We start from the raw sequence: 13271 nt of genomic DNA on the forward strand, positions 1-13271 counted from the left end.
TCACGATTGCTTTCTAACAGGTTAAAGCTAACAGGTTTTGCTAAGATTGGTCGCGTCTAAAGCTGGCAGGTCAGTTGCTGCGTTTCCGTGACCCCTTGAATTGCGCAAAACCTAAATATGGCAATAAAAAACTGCTAATGGAAACACTGAACTTGGAAAAACCTCTCAAATATGGATAAAAGGTTTTTAGGCCCTCGTGGGGTGTTTTTTTTTTTTTTCAGACATATCGATATCGAGGTATCTCGCAAAAGTGTCATGGAAACTCTTTTTTTGCATTACACCAACATTCTACCTGCAGATATCCCATATTTTTCTATCTTGTATTTATCTCAGCTTGTATGTAGATGTAAGTGAGTTGCTGCACTTCTGGAACTGGGCAACGACATTTTGTTGTGAAGTGAATCACTGTCGTGTTTCTTTTCCCGATGACAGTAAAGAAAATCTCAGGGTCAGATCCTCAAAAAAGGGCGCACAGCGCTAAAATGCGCCCGCAATCTGCGCCACAAATGTGGGGATCCACAAAGGTTTTTGCGCTAATGACATGCAGGCGCAAACACGCCCACGAATGCAGCACCTGAAACAGGTGTGAATGTTGCGGTCTGGCAACCTGAAGCAGTTTGCGCCAAAGGTTGTTGGTGAGTGCGTGTGTTTGACAGCGAAACTCTGCTAGGATAAAGGCGCTCCTGTGCTCCTGGCATTACGATGCCTCCTCCGTCTACCAGACTGCTGCCATAATGGAAAGAAAGTCAAGACGCAAGACCCATTAGTCACCAACACCTGAGTACCATTTGTATTTTTCATAGCCTATCTAAAATATTGGCATATATACTGTAGTCTATGCCTATCTATATATAAGATTTGGGGAGCCATATTTATATTTCAGGCTTTTCAGAGAGGAAAGTTTCACTCAGAAGCCAGAAACACTTTGACAGACAGAAGCTGCGCCTGGTTCTGGTTCTGGTTCTGGCTGGCGGTGTTTGCGTCTGTCAAACTGCGCGCGGACACGAGCGCAAACTCTTTCTGGATCTGCCGCTGTTTGAATGAGGCATGTTTGCATAGAAGGGGGTGTCATTTTGCACGCAATGACTCATTTAAATACATTCAAATGAGTGTGGCGCAACCCGTTAGCAAAACAACGTTTTTGGCGCTGTTTACACGGATTTTCTGCGCAAAAGCCGCGCAATCGCTTTGTGGATCTACCCCTGAGTCTAAGTCTAATGTCACGTGAACTGGGTCACATGACCAGTTCACGTCCAGTGAAAATGCTCCAAAACGCAAGTGGTTTTGAAGCTCTCCCCTCCTCACCGTGGAGGTCTAGCAGAACAAGATTTTACCAGAACTACGGCTTCTGCTCTTCACACCATTCAATGGAAACACCTGCAAATCGCAGTTGTACTTACGTACGAAATTTTGAAAACATCAATTTATTTTTTGTGAAAAACTGTCATGGAAACGCAGCTGGAAGCCAGACTGGCTGCCACATCATACACATACACACACATTACATTTACACAAACAAGCTAAAGCCAACAGATCCCATGGTTTGATGCAGACAGTCTAAAGCTAGCGCTGAGTCTAAAACGAGCAGGTCCCGGGCCTTCATGCCGGCGGAACCGAACCAAAGAGTTCCCCGCTGATGGCGCCACGGCAGGCGGCCGCTCCCGACTTTAAAAAATGCAAGAGTATCGTCTGCCAAAAGCACTTGGAAGTTTTTAAAAGTAGAAATGAGTTGCTAAGCTTCCTGTTTGAGGAGCCACAGTGAGACTCATGAATGTTGGAGGAGCGGCATGAATATTACAGCACATTAAAGTAGGTGAACATTGCTGCAGCGTGCGTGTTGTTTCTGAATTAAACAGATTCATAATGAAATAATGATGAATATCACAGCAGTTAAGCTGGAGCACGGCGTGCGCAGCGGGTTTGGTAAATAGCGGAGTTGTAACCCCGCTCACTTCTGCACATACTCCCAAAAACTGCCACCAGCTTAGAAACACAACTGCTTTTTACAGTAATGCAACTTGTTGTTGGATGCAGTGGCACAGTGGCAAGCAAAGCGTAACCCTGAAGACGCCACCTGGAAAGGAGACTGCTGCCACTTTAGTAAAAACTTTAGACAAATATCCTGATTGAATATTAGTATTAAAGGCTGTCAAAGGAATTATCGCCATGCTATGAAGCTAACTTAGCTGTTTTTGTCTGTCACATAAGTCAAATTGGTGTCAGTATGTCAGGTGTCAGGTGAACTACAGCAAGGTTAATAATTCAATGAATTAACGCACAACGTTCACCTCTATAGCCTCCACACTACTGTAGCTGTCCGGACGATAAGAAGCGAACATAGTGGCCAACTCCTCTTAAACCAGAAAAATCAACTATGATATCTTAGCAGTTTAGCGTAGTTGCTAGTAAACTGCACTAAATTGGCCCTTTAAAGCTGACTGAGCGCAACTGTTTCTTCTTCATCTTATTTTGTCATTGTTTAAAATCTTCCTGTTAAAAGGTTTAGCCGGAGAAAATGAGCTTCTTTTCTATTTATTTTTTAAAAGTTGTCTGTGTGTGAGCGTGTGTGTGTGTGTCCTCTCTGAAGCAGCGTGAGTTTTGCTTGGGGACTTTGCGTTGGGATGTAAATTTAATGAGATTAACATTTGGAGCGGATCGAGTGGAGGACTAATGGGAGGCTCCGCCGCCTCACCGGCTTAGCGTCACAGGAACTTTCTGGGGAGCAAAGTCACAGCTCGGTTCAACGCTCCGATAAAATCAAACTTCACGGAAAACTCAGGCAGGTTGATGACACCAACGCACCGATGACTATTTTTAAAAAGAAAAAAATTTGGAAGACACTCTTAACTTCTGAAGACATTAGCATCAGCTGTTGCGTGTCGCTAAATAAGGGCTAGAGGTGTATCATCTGCCGACGGGGATTTGTACCGAGCAAGAACTAAAAGGTCCCCGGCTGTGATATCATGCTAGCGGGCTGAGCCGACCGCTAACAGTTCTGAGGAAGTTACACACGAGACTGAGGCTAAAGCGTCAAGGCCTCACGTCACAGAGGAATGGTTTCAGATTCCAGCTAATAAAGCTAGCTGATCCCCTGTGTGACGTTGCCGAACGGCCACGTACAGCTGATAGCTCTAGTGCCGCAGTATTCCACTGACACATTCAGGCTAACGTTTCAGGGCGCTAAAAAAAAAAATGCTAAATAGAGTTGCTAACTGTCCGTTAAAAATACAGAATTGAATGAATCAGGATCGCTGGTTCTTTTCAGCTTTATTTATTCAATTCCTTTGCAAAAGCATCCATGCTGCACTTTATTGATTGTTGTATAAAAATATTTTTCTGAATGAAAGTTGGAAACATTATCTCTGAAACATGTAAAAGCTAACGCTAGCCACCTCTAGTTTGTGTGTTTCCTGCTTGAAGATGAGGCTGAGATTAAAGGTGCTTGTGGATAAGCTGCTAAAAGATTCAAGACGATCCTCGTTATGATATCATATGATTACAGAGAATCATGATGGTCGCTCTGAATCAGTGGCTGAAGTTCAATCCCGGCTTTTGCTTCTTGATCCGCTGTTGTTTCGGCTCTTTGTTCTCATCTGCACCTAAAAATAAAACATTGCCTTGTTTGCTGCGTCTATATTTGTCCCCAGAAACTAAACATGATCAGAGCAGCAATCCATCTCAGACAGCGAGCCTCAAAACTACAGGTGCAGCTTTGGGATTGACATGTAACTATTTATTTTTAATGACACGTGGACACTGTACAGAGACCTGGAGAACCTCAGTCTGGTGGAGTAGAGCAGCGTTTGTCAACCTCTTCTGAGCCACGCTCCATTTTTTTACATGAAAAACTAATATTATAATCCAGAAATATTATAGATTTGACACTTTTCTAGCCTATTAATGACAATACAGTGTCATCATTTATGTATATTCACTGCTACACTCAAAGGGGTGAAATCCTTATGGAAATACGTGCCAGCAAGGTGAACGTAAAACAGGAGTTTCATGAACAGCACGAACGAGAGCACAGTCACTTATACATATGTATATATATACATATATATATATATATATATATATATATATATATATATATATATATATATATATATATATTACATATATATATATTTTTTTGACCAATTAAGTTGGGTAATTGGATAATTTTTCTCGCCACACCTGACATTATCTCACGGTGCACCACTGTTAGAGGTTCAAGCAAGGAACAAAAACACAGCTGCAACATGAGGACGTCTCACAGTGGACATACAGACAGACAGTCAGACAGACAGACAGTCAGTCAGACAGTCAGTCAGACAGACAGACAGACAGACAGACAGACAGACAGACAGCTGGACAGCCGGCAGGTGTTTGCGTGCTCCGGTGTCCTCCTCCTCCTCCTCCTCCTCCTCCTCCTCCTCCTCCTGCCGCCATGTGTCTGATGTGTTTCTGAGTGTCTTTGATCTGTGGCTGATTCTGGATAATCTGTGTCTGCATATTCTCTCTGTGCGCCGTCGTCACCCATCAGACTAAAAACAGGAACTATGAAAACATCGACGTGCACAACTTTGACTTCCGGAGAACGCCCAAGGTATCAAAACTTTGCATGGCCACGAACGATGCACGCCGCCCAACCAATCTCTCTCTCTCTCGAGCTCGCCCAGTAGTAGCCGAGCACCGGTCAGCCCCGCCCACTCCGACTTCCCACCCCCCACCTCCCCTCCCCCTTGGCCGGCTCCAGCGATAGACGGCTATCCTGGCGGCTCGTCTTCTCTCCACCATCTCTCTTCTTTTCTCTCCTCCATGATTCCTGCACACCGGGGAATGAGTTCACACCTGCAGGAGACACGCCCTTCCTCTTCCTCTTCCTCTTCCTCTTCCTCCTCTCCCTCTTCCTCTTCCTCTTCCTCCTCTCCCTCTTCCTCTCCCTCTTCCTCTTCCTCTCCTCCCTGCCCTCCCTCCCTCCTCCGTCCGTGTTGCATGCAGTCAGGCAGGCGGCCGGCGGGAAGCCACGCCCACCAGGCAGGACCCCGCCCACTTCCACTGCAGCATCACAACCTTCCTTTCTTTCTTTTGGGCGACAAACCCACTCCCTCCCTCCTTCTCTCCTCCTCCTTCTTCTTCTTCTTCTTCTTCTTCTTCTTCTTCTTCTTCTTCTTCTTCTTCTTCTTTTTAATTTTGCGGTTGCATCAGCGCTCTATGACATGCACGTCCCTGATTGGTTGGTTGGTTGGTTGGTTGGTTGGAGTCTTGGAAGTGCCTCAGTTTGCATGTGCCACCACACCACGCACAACTTTTTTGCGACCCCTCCTCCCGCTCTCTCGCGCCCCTCCCCCCTCTTTAGCGCTTCCACTTTCAGTTCTCCTTGAGTTCAGCAGAGTTTGAACACACCTTCATGTTTTTTTTTGGCCCCGCCCTCCTCCTCCAGTGGTTGCGGGGGAGGGGAGGGGGCGGGCGCATGGTCGGGCATCGGGGGGGAAGGGGCGGGGTCTGGGGATGACAGGGGCGGGGCGGGGCGGCGCGGGGTGCTAACGGCTCTGCCGTGTCTCGTCCTGGTGCCGTCCAGGCGGAGAAGGTGCTGCTCTTCAACCAGGACACCAACCTGACGTCGCTGCTGCTGGAGGCCAAAGACCTGGAGGCCCGAGTCATCATCCTCTCTGCCAGGTGGGTCCCACCTTCATCAGCTGCATGGATTGAAAGGATTGCTGGAAAGATGGTTGCTTTGGTGGATGAGTGGATGGATAGATGGATGGATGCATGAGTGGATGGATGGTTGGATGGATGCATGAGTGGATTGATGGATGGATAGATGGATGGATGGATGGAAGGATGGATGCATGAGTGGATAGATGGATGGATGGATGGATGGATGCATGAGTGGATGGATGGATGCATGAGTGGATGGATGGATGGATGCATGAGTGGATGGATGGATGAGTGGATGGATGGATGGAAGGATGGATGCATGAGTGGATGGATGGATGGATGGATGCATGAGTGGATGGATGGATGGATGCATGAGTGGATGGATGGATGCATGAGTGGATGGATGGATGGATGGATGGATGTATGAGTGGATGGATGGATGGATGCATGAGTGGATGGATGGATGGATGGATGGATGCATGAGTGGATGGATGGATGCATGAGTGGATGGATGGATGGATGGATGCATGAGTGGATGGATGGATGAGTGGATGGATGGATGCATAAGTGGATGGATAGATGGATGTTGGATGGATGGATGGATGCATGAGTGGATGGATGGCTGGATGGATGGATGAATTAGTGGCTGGATGGATGAGTGGATGGATGCACGAGTGGATGGAAGCACGAGTGGATGGATGCACGAGTGGATGGATGCACGAGTGGATGGAAGCACGAGTGGATGGATGCACGAGTGGATGGAAGCACGAGTGGATGGATGCACGAGTGGATGGATGAGTGGATGGATGGATGCATGAGTGGATGGATGGATGCATGAGTGGATGGATGGATGGATGGATGGATGGATGGATGGAAGGATGGATGGATGGATGGATGGATGGAAGGATGGATGGATGGATGGATGGATGGATGGACCCACCAGAACGTTACCATGGCACCACCAGAACGTTACCATGGCACCACCAGAAACCTTCTGTCTCTCCACAGTGAGGACGAGGCTGCAGCCGTGTACAAAGCGGCTCGCCAGCTCAACATGACCGGCTCAGGCTACGTGTGGCTGGTCGGGGAGAGGGAGATGACGGGCAAAGCTCTGAACGAAGCTCCTGATGGTACGTCCCCCCGGTCCTCCAACCCCACCCGGAAGATTCTCTGACTTTCTCTCGGCCCTGCTTCCATCCATCTTTCCAGATAAAGTTGAAGGCTGTGAACGCTCAAGAGGAGGAAGGAGATGAAATGCAGTTTGGGTCAGAAGTTTGTAGTTTGAAGTCTTTGACGCTGGTGACCAGGAGAGAGAGGATGTTCATCAGCGTAGAGAGAAGTTCCCCTTGCACTCTTGGCAGCCACAGTTCCTGCGTCTCTTTGGGACTTTAGGAAGAGCAACCAACAGTGGCACGCAGACAACGCTTAATGCTAACAGCTGATAGCCTAGCCTGCTGAAATGGAAGCCTAAATGGTCATTTGCAGGAAGAGTACAATGCAGCAGAAACAAGAGCAACGTTCCTTAGTTAGAACCGCACGCTGGCATCACAAATGTGTTCTGCCGACAAACTTCAGCCAGTCGTTAGACAAACTAGACAGAACCACAACTCAAGGCAGACGTTAAAGAAAGTCAGTTTAGAAACAGTCCAGTTTGGACATCACATTTCCCTATAGGGATAAATAAAGCATTTAGTATTATTATTATTATTATTATTATTATTGTGAGTGCTGGGGTGTTAGTAGGGTGAGATCAATGTAAAAAATATAACAACCATTCTTGACAACAAACAAACGTAAATGAACAAAAGCAAACAGAATTCTTGTAAATCTCACAGGACCTGAATTCATGAGAATTACGGCTTACGTGCTTCACAGCATTCAGTGGAAACACCTGCAAATCGCAATTGTACTTTCTCTTGTGAAAAGACAACGCAGCTAATGTTAGCGGTGCAAGGCTACGCTACTGGGGTGAGTCGATCGATCGTAGGGTGAGGTAGATGGTGAGGCAGGTGCCGGCAGGGTGAGGAAGACCTTGGTGAGCTGAGCTAGACGCTAGCTAGATCAGGGTTGGATGGAAACACGGCTGCGCTCCTCCTCCTCCTCCTCCTCCTCATGATGAAGGAGCTCCTCCTTCTCCTCCTCCTGCTCCTCTTCATCGCTCTGTCCTGCTGTGTTTCTCTTGACTGGTTTTTCTCTTCTTCTGACGGCCGGTTGAACGTTTAAACATCCACACGGACTGGCGCCCATGTTTAAAGGTTCCTAACCGCTGGGTTTCCTTCTCTGCCTCATTGTAACTTGTGTGGCTTTAAATGTGTCTAACATCTTTTTTTTGTTTTGTCTCATCTTTTATAGTGTGTGTCGTCCGCCCGCCCGCCCGCCCGCCCGCCCGTTCGCCCGTTCGCACAGTAGACCAGCCAGTAACGTGTGCTGCAGCTGGCGTGGGGGTTGGGGTTTGTGGGGGGGGTTTAGGGCCGGTGGGGTTTGGGGTGGTGGGGGGGAGGGGCAAGGATGGGGAGGGGCAGATAGGCGGCTAATGTCTCTGCGCTAACCTCGACGTGTGTCTGAGCGAACACTGGTAAGACGCCGCCGCCTGCTTCCTTCGCCCTGCCTGATGCTTTGACCCCTCTTCGGTTAAGAAGAGGCTCCGCCCACTCTGCAACACGGAGCCTCCACCTGCTCGGAGAAAAGGGGGTGTAGTTTTTCATTTGAGTCAGCTGACCACTCGGCGAGCCAGACGAGCGCGCGCGTTTAATTTCAAAGTGACAGTCGGACTGAAAAAAAATCAATGTAGCGAAAGAAAAAAAATGTAATTAAAGATTGAAAAAAATCCCCGCAACCCTCTGTGTTGCAAGCGGGAATTGAAAATGAACGGATGAATTGAAATTTATTTTTTTCAAAATCATTTTCATCATGTTTTTGACCTGAAGTAAAGTTAGTTTTCACAACGGACGTGCCCCTATTGGTCCACGCGATGCTTTTCGTCACGTGACAACTCGGTCTCTCTCTGGCTGCCGGGTGATTGGCTCCCGGCTCTGTTGCCTCTGTTAGCCTTTTGTTTGAGAAAACATCCTCTCACCGACAGCTGCTGCGCTACTGGAAATGATGTGTCATTTTTTTCCCCGCGCCACGCTGTCACGCCGGATGTGTCAACATAAAGAAAATGAAAAATGAACCATCATGTCGGTTAAAAAGCGCAGCGAGGCTGCACTCTGAAAATACCCCTCAGCTGCTTTGTCTCTGCTGGAGTGTCTGCTGACATGCCAGGTCTCTTGTTAGTGGAACCATTTCAGTCCGAAAACATCAGATTTTTTTGCATCTGGTTTTATTATTTTTTCGGAAACTTCAAACATATTGCCCAAATTCTGGAAATGTTCTTTGATTTTTTTTTTTTTTTTTTGATATTTAAGTTTGTTTTCTCTCTTTTTGTTTCTGTATGTTAAGGTAATTTTTTTCTCTCACTTTTCTCTTGATTCGACGTACATGACCAAATGTGTAGGTTGACACGAGTCCACCAGAGGGAGTGTTTGTTGAAACCCCCTGCAGTGGTTCCCTAAGAAGAGAACCGTGAAGCAGGACTGAGACATTATGGACTTCCCCCACGTTGCTCTCCTTCGCCAGACATTTGTCACATTACGAGGAAAAGATTTCTGCATTTGGTTCTTCCGGCTAACCGGACAACAGTCTGCTAACACCGTTAGCGTTCCTCAGTGGAAGTTGAAAGCTCGTCATAGAACGTGTCACTGAAACGGTGCGTCCCACTTCAAATCGACACGGGACGAGGTCGTATATCGAAATTGTCCTGAACGTGAATTCATTTTCGAGTTTGCGTTCAAAACCGTAATCTACGAAGTTGCAGGCGATAGCGTTGCGCAACCCATTCACAACAACTGCGTACTGGCTGCTAGCTTGCGCAAAGTAGGCTGTGAATCAGGATCGCTGGTTCTTTTCAGCTTTATTTATTCAATTCCTCTATAAAATCCATCCACCTTATCGATTGTTGTGTAAAAATACGTTAAATTGAAAGATTTCAGTACAATTTAAACATTCACCTTATTTCTAATGTCTATTGGGAACAAAGCAGTTCAAACTATGTGAACCATTTACTTTTTTGAAAGTTATGTAGCATGCTTACATATTGAACACTAAATTGCCCACCAAAAGGGGTGGGGGTTCATTAGCCTTTTTTAGCATTAGCCGAGGAGCTTCCAGTGAGGAATGCTAACGATTTGACCCCGACCGTGTTGAAAGCAACGGTTTCCCAGTTTTTTGTCCTTGCGACATTTATGCTAACCATCAGTGGATTGTTGTTTGGGTAGGAAATGTTCGCTAGCCTGCTAGCAGTAGCTTCTGGATCATTTTTTTTTATGGTGTTTTTAGCTTTTCAGCGGGCTGCCCACAGCCTCCTCAGTGGGAGGCTCCTCTCTGTGAGGAACGTTAACGGCGCCGGCCAGGTGTTGTCAGTTTAGCCAGAGGACAGGTGTGGACACTTTTCGTGGCAGTGTGACAAGTTTCTGCTGAAGGGAAAAAAAAAGAAAAAAGAAAAAAGAACAACCAGCAGGCCGGCGTCATAATGTCCCAGTGAGGCTCCGCTGGCCCGAGAGACAAACGGCTGTGATTCTCAGAGTGAACTCCCAGCATGCAGTTTGGCATTACTGAGCACAGACCTGACGCCTGAAGCCCTGAGCGTGTGTGTGTGTGTGTGTGTGTGTGTGTGTTAATTAAATTAGTGAAGCACTCCTTTAGTCACAGCTGAAAAATTAATAGAAAAAAAAAAGGTGTGCGTGTGAGTTCCTTAATTAATCTCCTCGGCTTGAATGAGATTGGGTCTGCCGCCACAGCCACCACCGCTGCCCTGTTTAACTTTCCTGCCTTGTGTGTGTGTGTGTGTGTGTGTGTGTGTGTGTGTGTGTCTGTTTGTGTGTGTGTGTCTGTGCGTGTGTGTGTGTCTGTGCGTGTGCACCACGTGCGCGGCAGGCCTGCTGGGTCTCCAGCTGATCAACGGCAAGAACGAGTCGGCACACATCGCCGACGCCGTGGGCGTGGTGGCCCAGGCGCTGCGGGAGCTGTTTGAGAAGGAGAACATCACAGAGCCGCCGCGGGGCTGCGTGGGCAACACCAACATCTGGAGGACCGGCCCGCTCTTCAAACGGTCAGTGCTCCCTTGCGCCCGGCCGGGCCACCGTCGCCCGGTCGCCTGTTATTTCATTCATTTATTTTCTTAAAACTGCGAATCGGTCGGACGGCCAGTTTGCAGCAGGGTTGCAGCAGGGTGTTGTAGTACTGTTGCCGACCAGCAGGCCTAACTCACGGGTCGCCGACCTTGTAGAAGCCCAGAGCTACTTGATGGGTCCTGAGTCACATGAAGGGCAACTGGTTTGCTCGACTCTCTCAGTCCTGCGTTGTTATGAATGATGCTGATCTACATGAAGACACTCATCATCATTATCAGCTGCGTTCACATTATCCCTGGGATTGTGCAAAACCTAAACATGGCAATAAAACCTGGTGGTGGAAACAGCTGCACTTAGAAAAGCCTCTCAACTATGGCTGAAAGGTTTTGACGCTCTCATGAGGAGGTTTTCCACACCATGTAGAGGAATATCGCAAAAGTGTCATGGAAACACTGTTTTCTCGTCGACACGTCAGTGGACGGAGTCACGTGACCAGTTGACTGACCGGTGAAAATGGCGCGTTATGATTGTACGGAGGAGGAGACGGAATATTTTTTTACAAGTCGTCAAAGAGAAAACTAGAACGAGCATTCTGGACGGCAAGCAAACGTTCGCAACGGCTGCGATCGCAGATGCTCAAGGTGGGCGGTGCACGGTGGGTGGAGCCTGTGATCTCTCTCCTTTGCGCTCATTCGCTTTGGCTTTTCCACTCACTGACACGAAACTCAAAAAGGATTTGACGTACAATTGCAAATCCAATCGGGATTTCGCAATTTTCAGTCGGAAACAATCGCGATTTTATTTTTTATTTTTTATTTTTTTTCACAACATCAGCCGGCCCTGGTTGCGGCTACCAAACAGGAAGTGACGACAACAGACCGCGGCGTCCACGGTAACGCAAACTCTCCGGTCGCACACTTTGATCCCCCAGTTGCAGCCAATCACGGCCGTAGTGGCGTCGTCAGAAGTCGTGACCGTCAGGACGGTGGAGCCGGTGGCCCAGCCGGTGTCTCCAGTGAGGCTCCAGCAGTGAGGCTGAAGTGAGGCTCCAATGAGGCTCAGCGAGGCTCCAGTGAGGCTCCAGCCAGTGAGGCTCCAGTGAGGCTCCAGTGAGGCTCCAGTGAGGCTCCAGTGAGGCTCAAGCGAGGCTCCAGCCAGTGAGGCTCCAGCCAGTGAGGCTCCAGCCAGTGACGCTCCAGTGGGGCTCCAGCCAGTGAGGCTCCAGTGAGGCTCCAGTGAGGCTCCAGTGAGGCTCCAGCAGTGAGGCTCCAGTGAGGCTCCAGTGAGGCTCCAGTGAGGCTCCAGCAGTGAGGCTCCAGTAGTGAGGCTCCAGTGAGGCTCCAGTGGGGCTCCAGTGAGGCTCCAGTGAGGCTCCAGCGAGGCTCCAGCAGTGAGGCTCCAGTGAGGCTCCAGCAGTGAGGCTCCAGTGAGGCTCCAGCAGTGAGGCTCCAGTGAGGCTCCAGTGAGGCTCCAGTGAAGCTCCAGTGAGGCTCCAGTGAGGCTCCAGTGAAGCTCCAGTGAGGCTCCAGTGAGGCTCCAGCAGTGAAGCTCCAGTGAGGCTCCAGTGAGGCTCCAGTGAGGCTCCAGCAGTGAGGCTCCAGTGAGGCTCCAGTGAGGGTCCAGCAGTGAGGCTCCAGCAGTGAGGCTCCAGTGAGGCTCCAGTGAGGCTCCAGTGAGGGTCCAGCAGTGAGGCTCCAGCAGTGAGGCTCCAGTGAGGCTCCAGTGAGGGTCCAGCAGTGAGGCTCCAGCAGTGAGGCTCCAGCAGTGAGGCTCCAGTGAGGCTCCAGCAGTGAGGCTCCAGTGAGGCTCCAGCAGTGAGGCTCCAGCAGTGAGGCTCCAGCAGTGCGGCTCCAGCAGTGAGGCTCCAGTGAGGCTCCAGCAGTGAGGCTCCAGCAGTGAGGCTCCAGCAGTGCGGCTCCAGCAGTGAGGCTCCAGTGAGGCTCCAGCAGTGAGGCTCCAGCAGTGAGGCTCCAGTGAGGCTCCAGTGAGGCTCCAGCAGTGAGGCTCCAGCAGTGAGGCTCCAGCAGTGCGGCTCCAGCAGTGAGGCTCCAGTGAGGCTCCAGCAGTGAGGCTCCAGCAGTGAGGCTCCAGCAGTGAGGCTCCAGCAGTGCGGCTCCAGCAGTGAGGCTCCAGTGAGGCTCCAGCAGTGAGGCTCCAGCAGTGCGGCTCCAGCAGTGAGGCTCCAGTGAGGCTCCAGCAGTGAGGCTCCAGCAGTGAGGCTCCAGCAGTGAGGCTCCAGCAGTGCGGCTCCAGCAGTGAGGCTCCAGTGAGGCTCCAGCAGTGAGGCTCCAGCAGTGAGGCTCCAGCAGTGCGGCTCCAGCAGTGAGGCTCCAGTGAGGCTCCAGCAGTGAGGCTCCAGCAGTGAGGCTCCAGTGAGGCTCCAGCAGTGAGGCTCCAGTGAGGCTCCAGCAGTGAAGGTCCAGTGAGGCTCCAGTGAGGCTCCAGCAGTGAGGC

The 13271-nt window shown here is 49.5% G+C and overlaps 1 protein-coding gene across 4 annotated transcripts in view; it reads left to right on the plus strand.

The window, feature by feature from the left end:
* Positions 1 to 13271, plus strand: part of grin1b (glutamate receptor, ionotropic, N-methyl D-aspartate 1b) — a 38576-nt gene that overhangs the window by 7081 nt on the left and 18224 nt on the right. For 3 of the 4 annotated variants that reach the window (XR_012926580.1, XM_076025503.1, XM_076025501.1), the window contains exons 5-8: positions 4529 to 4591; positions 5567 to 5664; positions 6655 to 6776; positions 10621 to 10795. Coding sequence is in view for 3 of the 4 variants with exons in the window: in XM_076025503.1 (XP_075881618.1) it covers positions 4529 to 4591; positions 5567 to 5664; positions 6655 to 6776; positions 10621 to 10795 (458 nt within the window). In the remaining variant the exon portion in view is untranslated. The remainder of the gene's footprint in view (positions 1 to 4528; positions 4592 to 5566; positions 5665 to 6654; positions 6777 to 10620; positions 10796 to 13271) is intronic. The other variant, XM_076025502.1, reaches the window with a different exon arrangement.

Source organism: Nelusetta ayraudi, unplaced genomic scaffold (assembly GCF_046127955.1).
Source record: "Nelusetta ayraudi isolate G7.1 ecotype Tasmania unplaced genomic scaffold, CSIRO-AGI_Nayr_v1 ptg000018l, whole genome shotgun sequence".
Taxonomy (NCBI): Eukaryota; Metazoa; Chordata; class Actinopteri; order Tetraodontiformes; family Monacanthidae; genus Nelusetta; species Nelusetta ayraudi.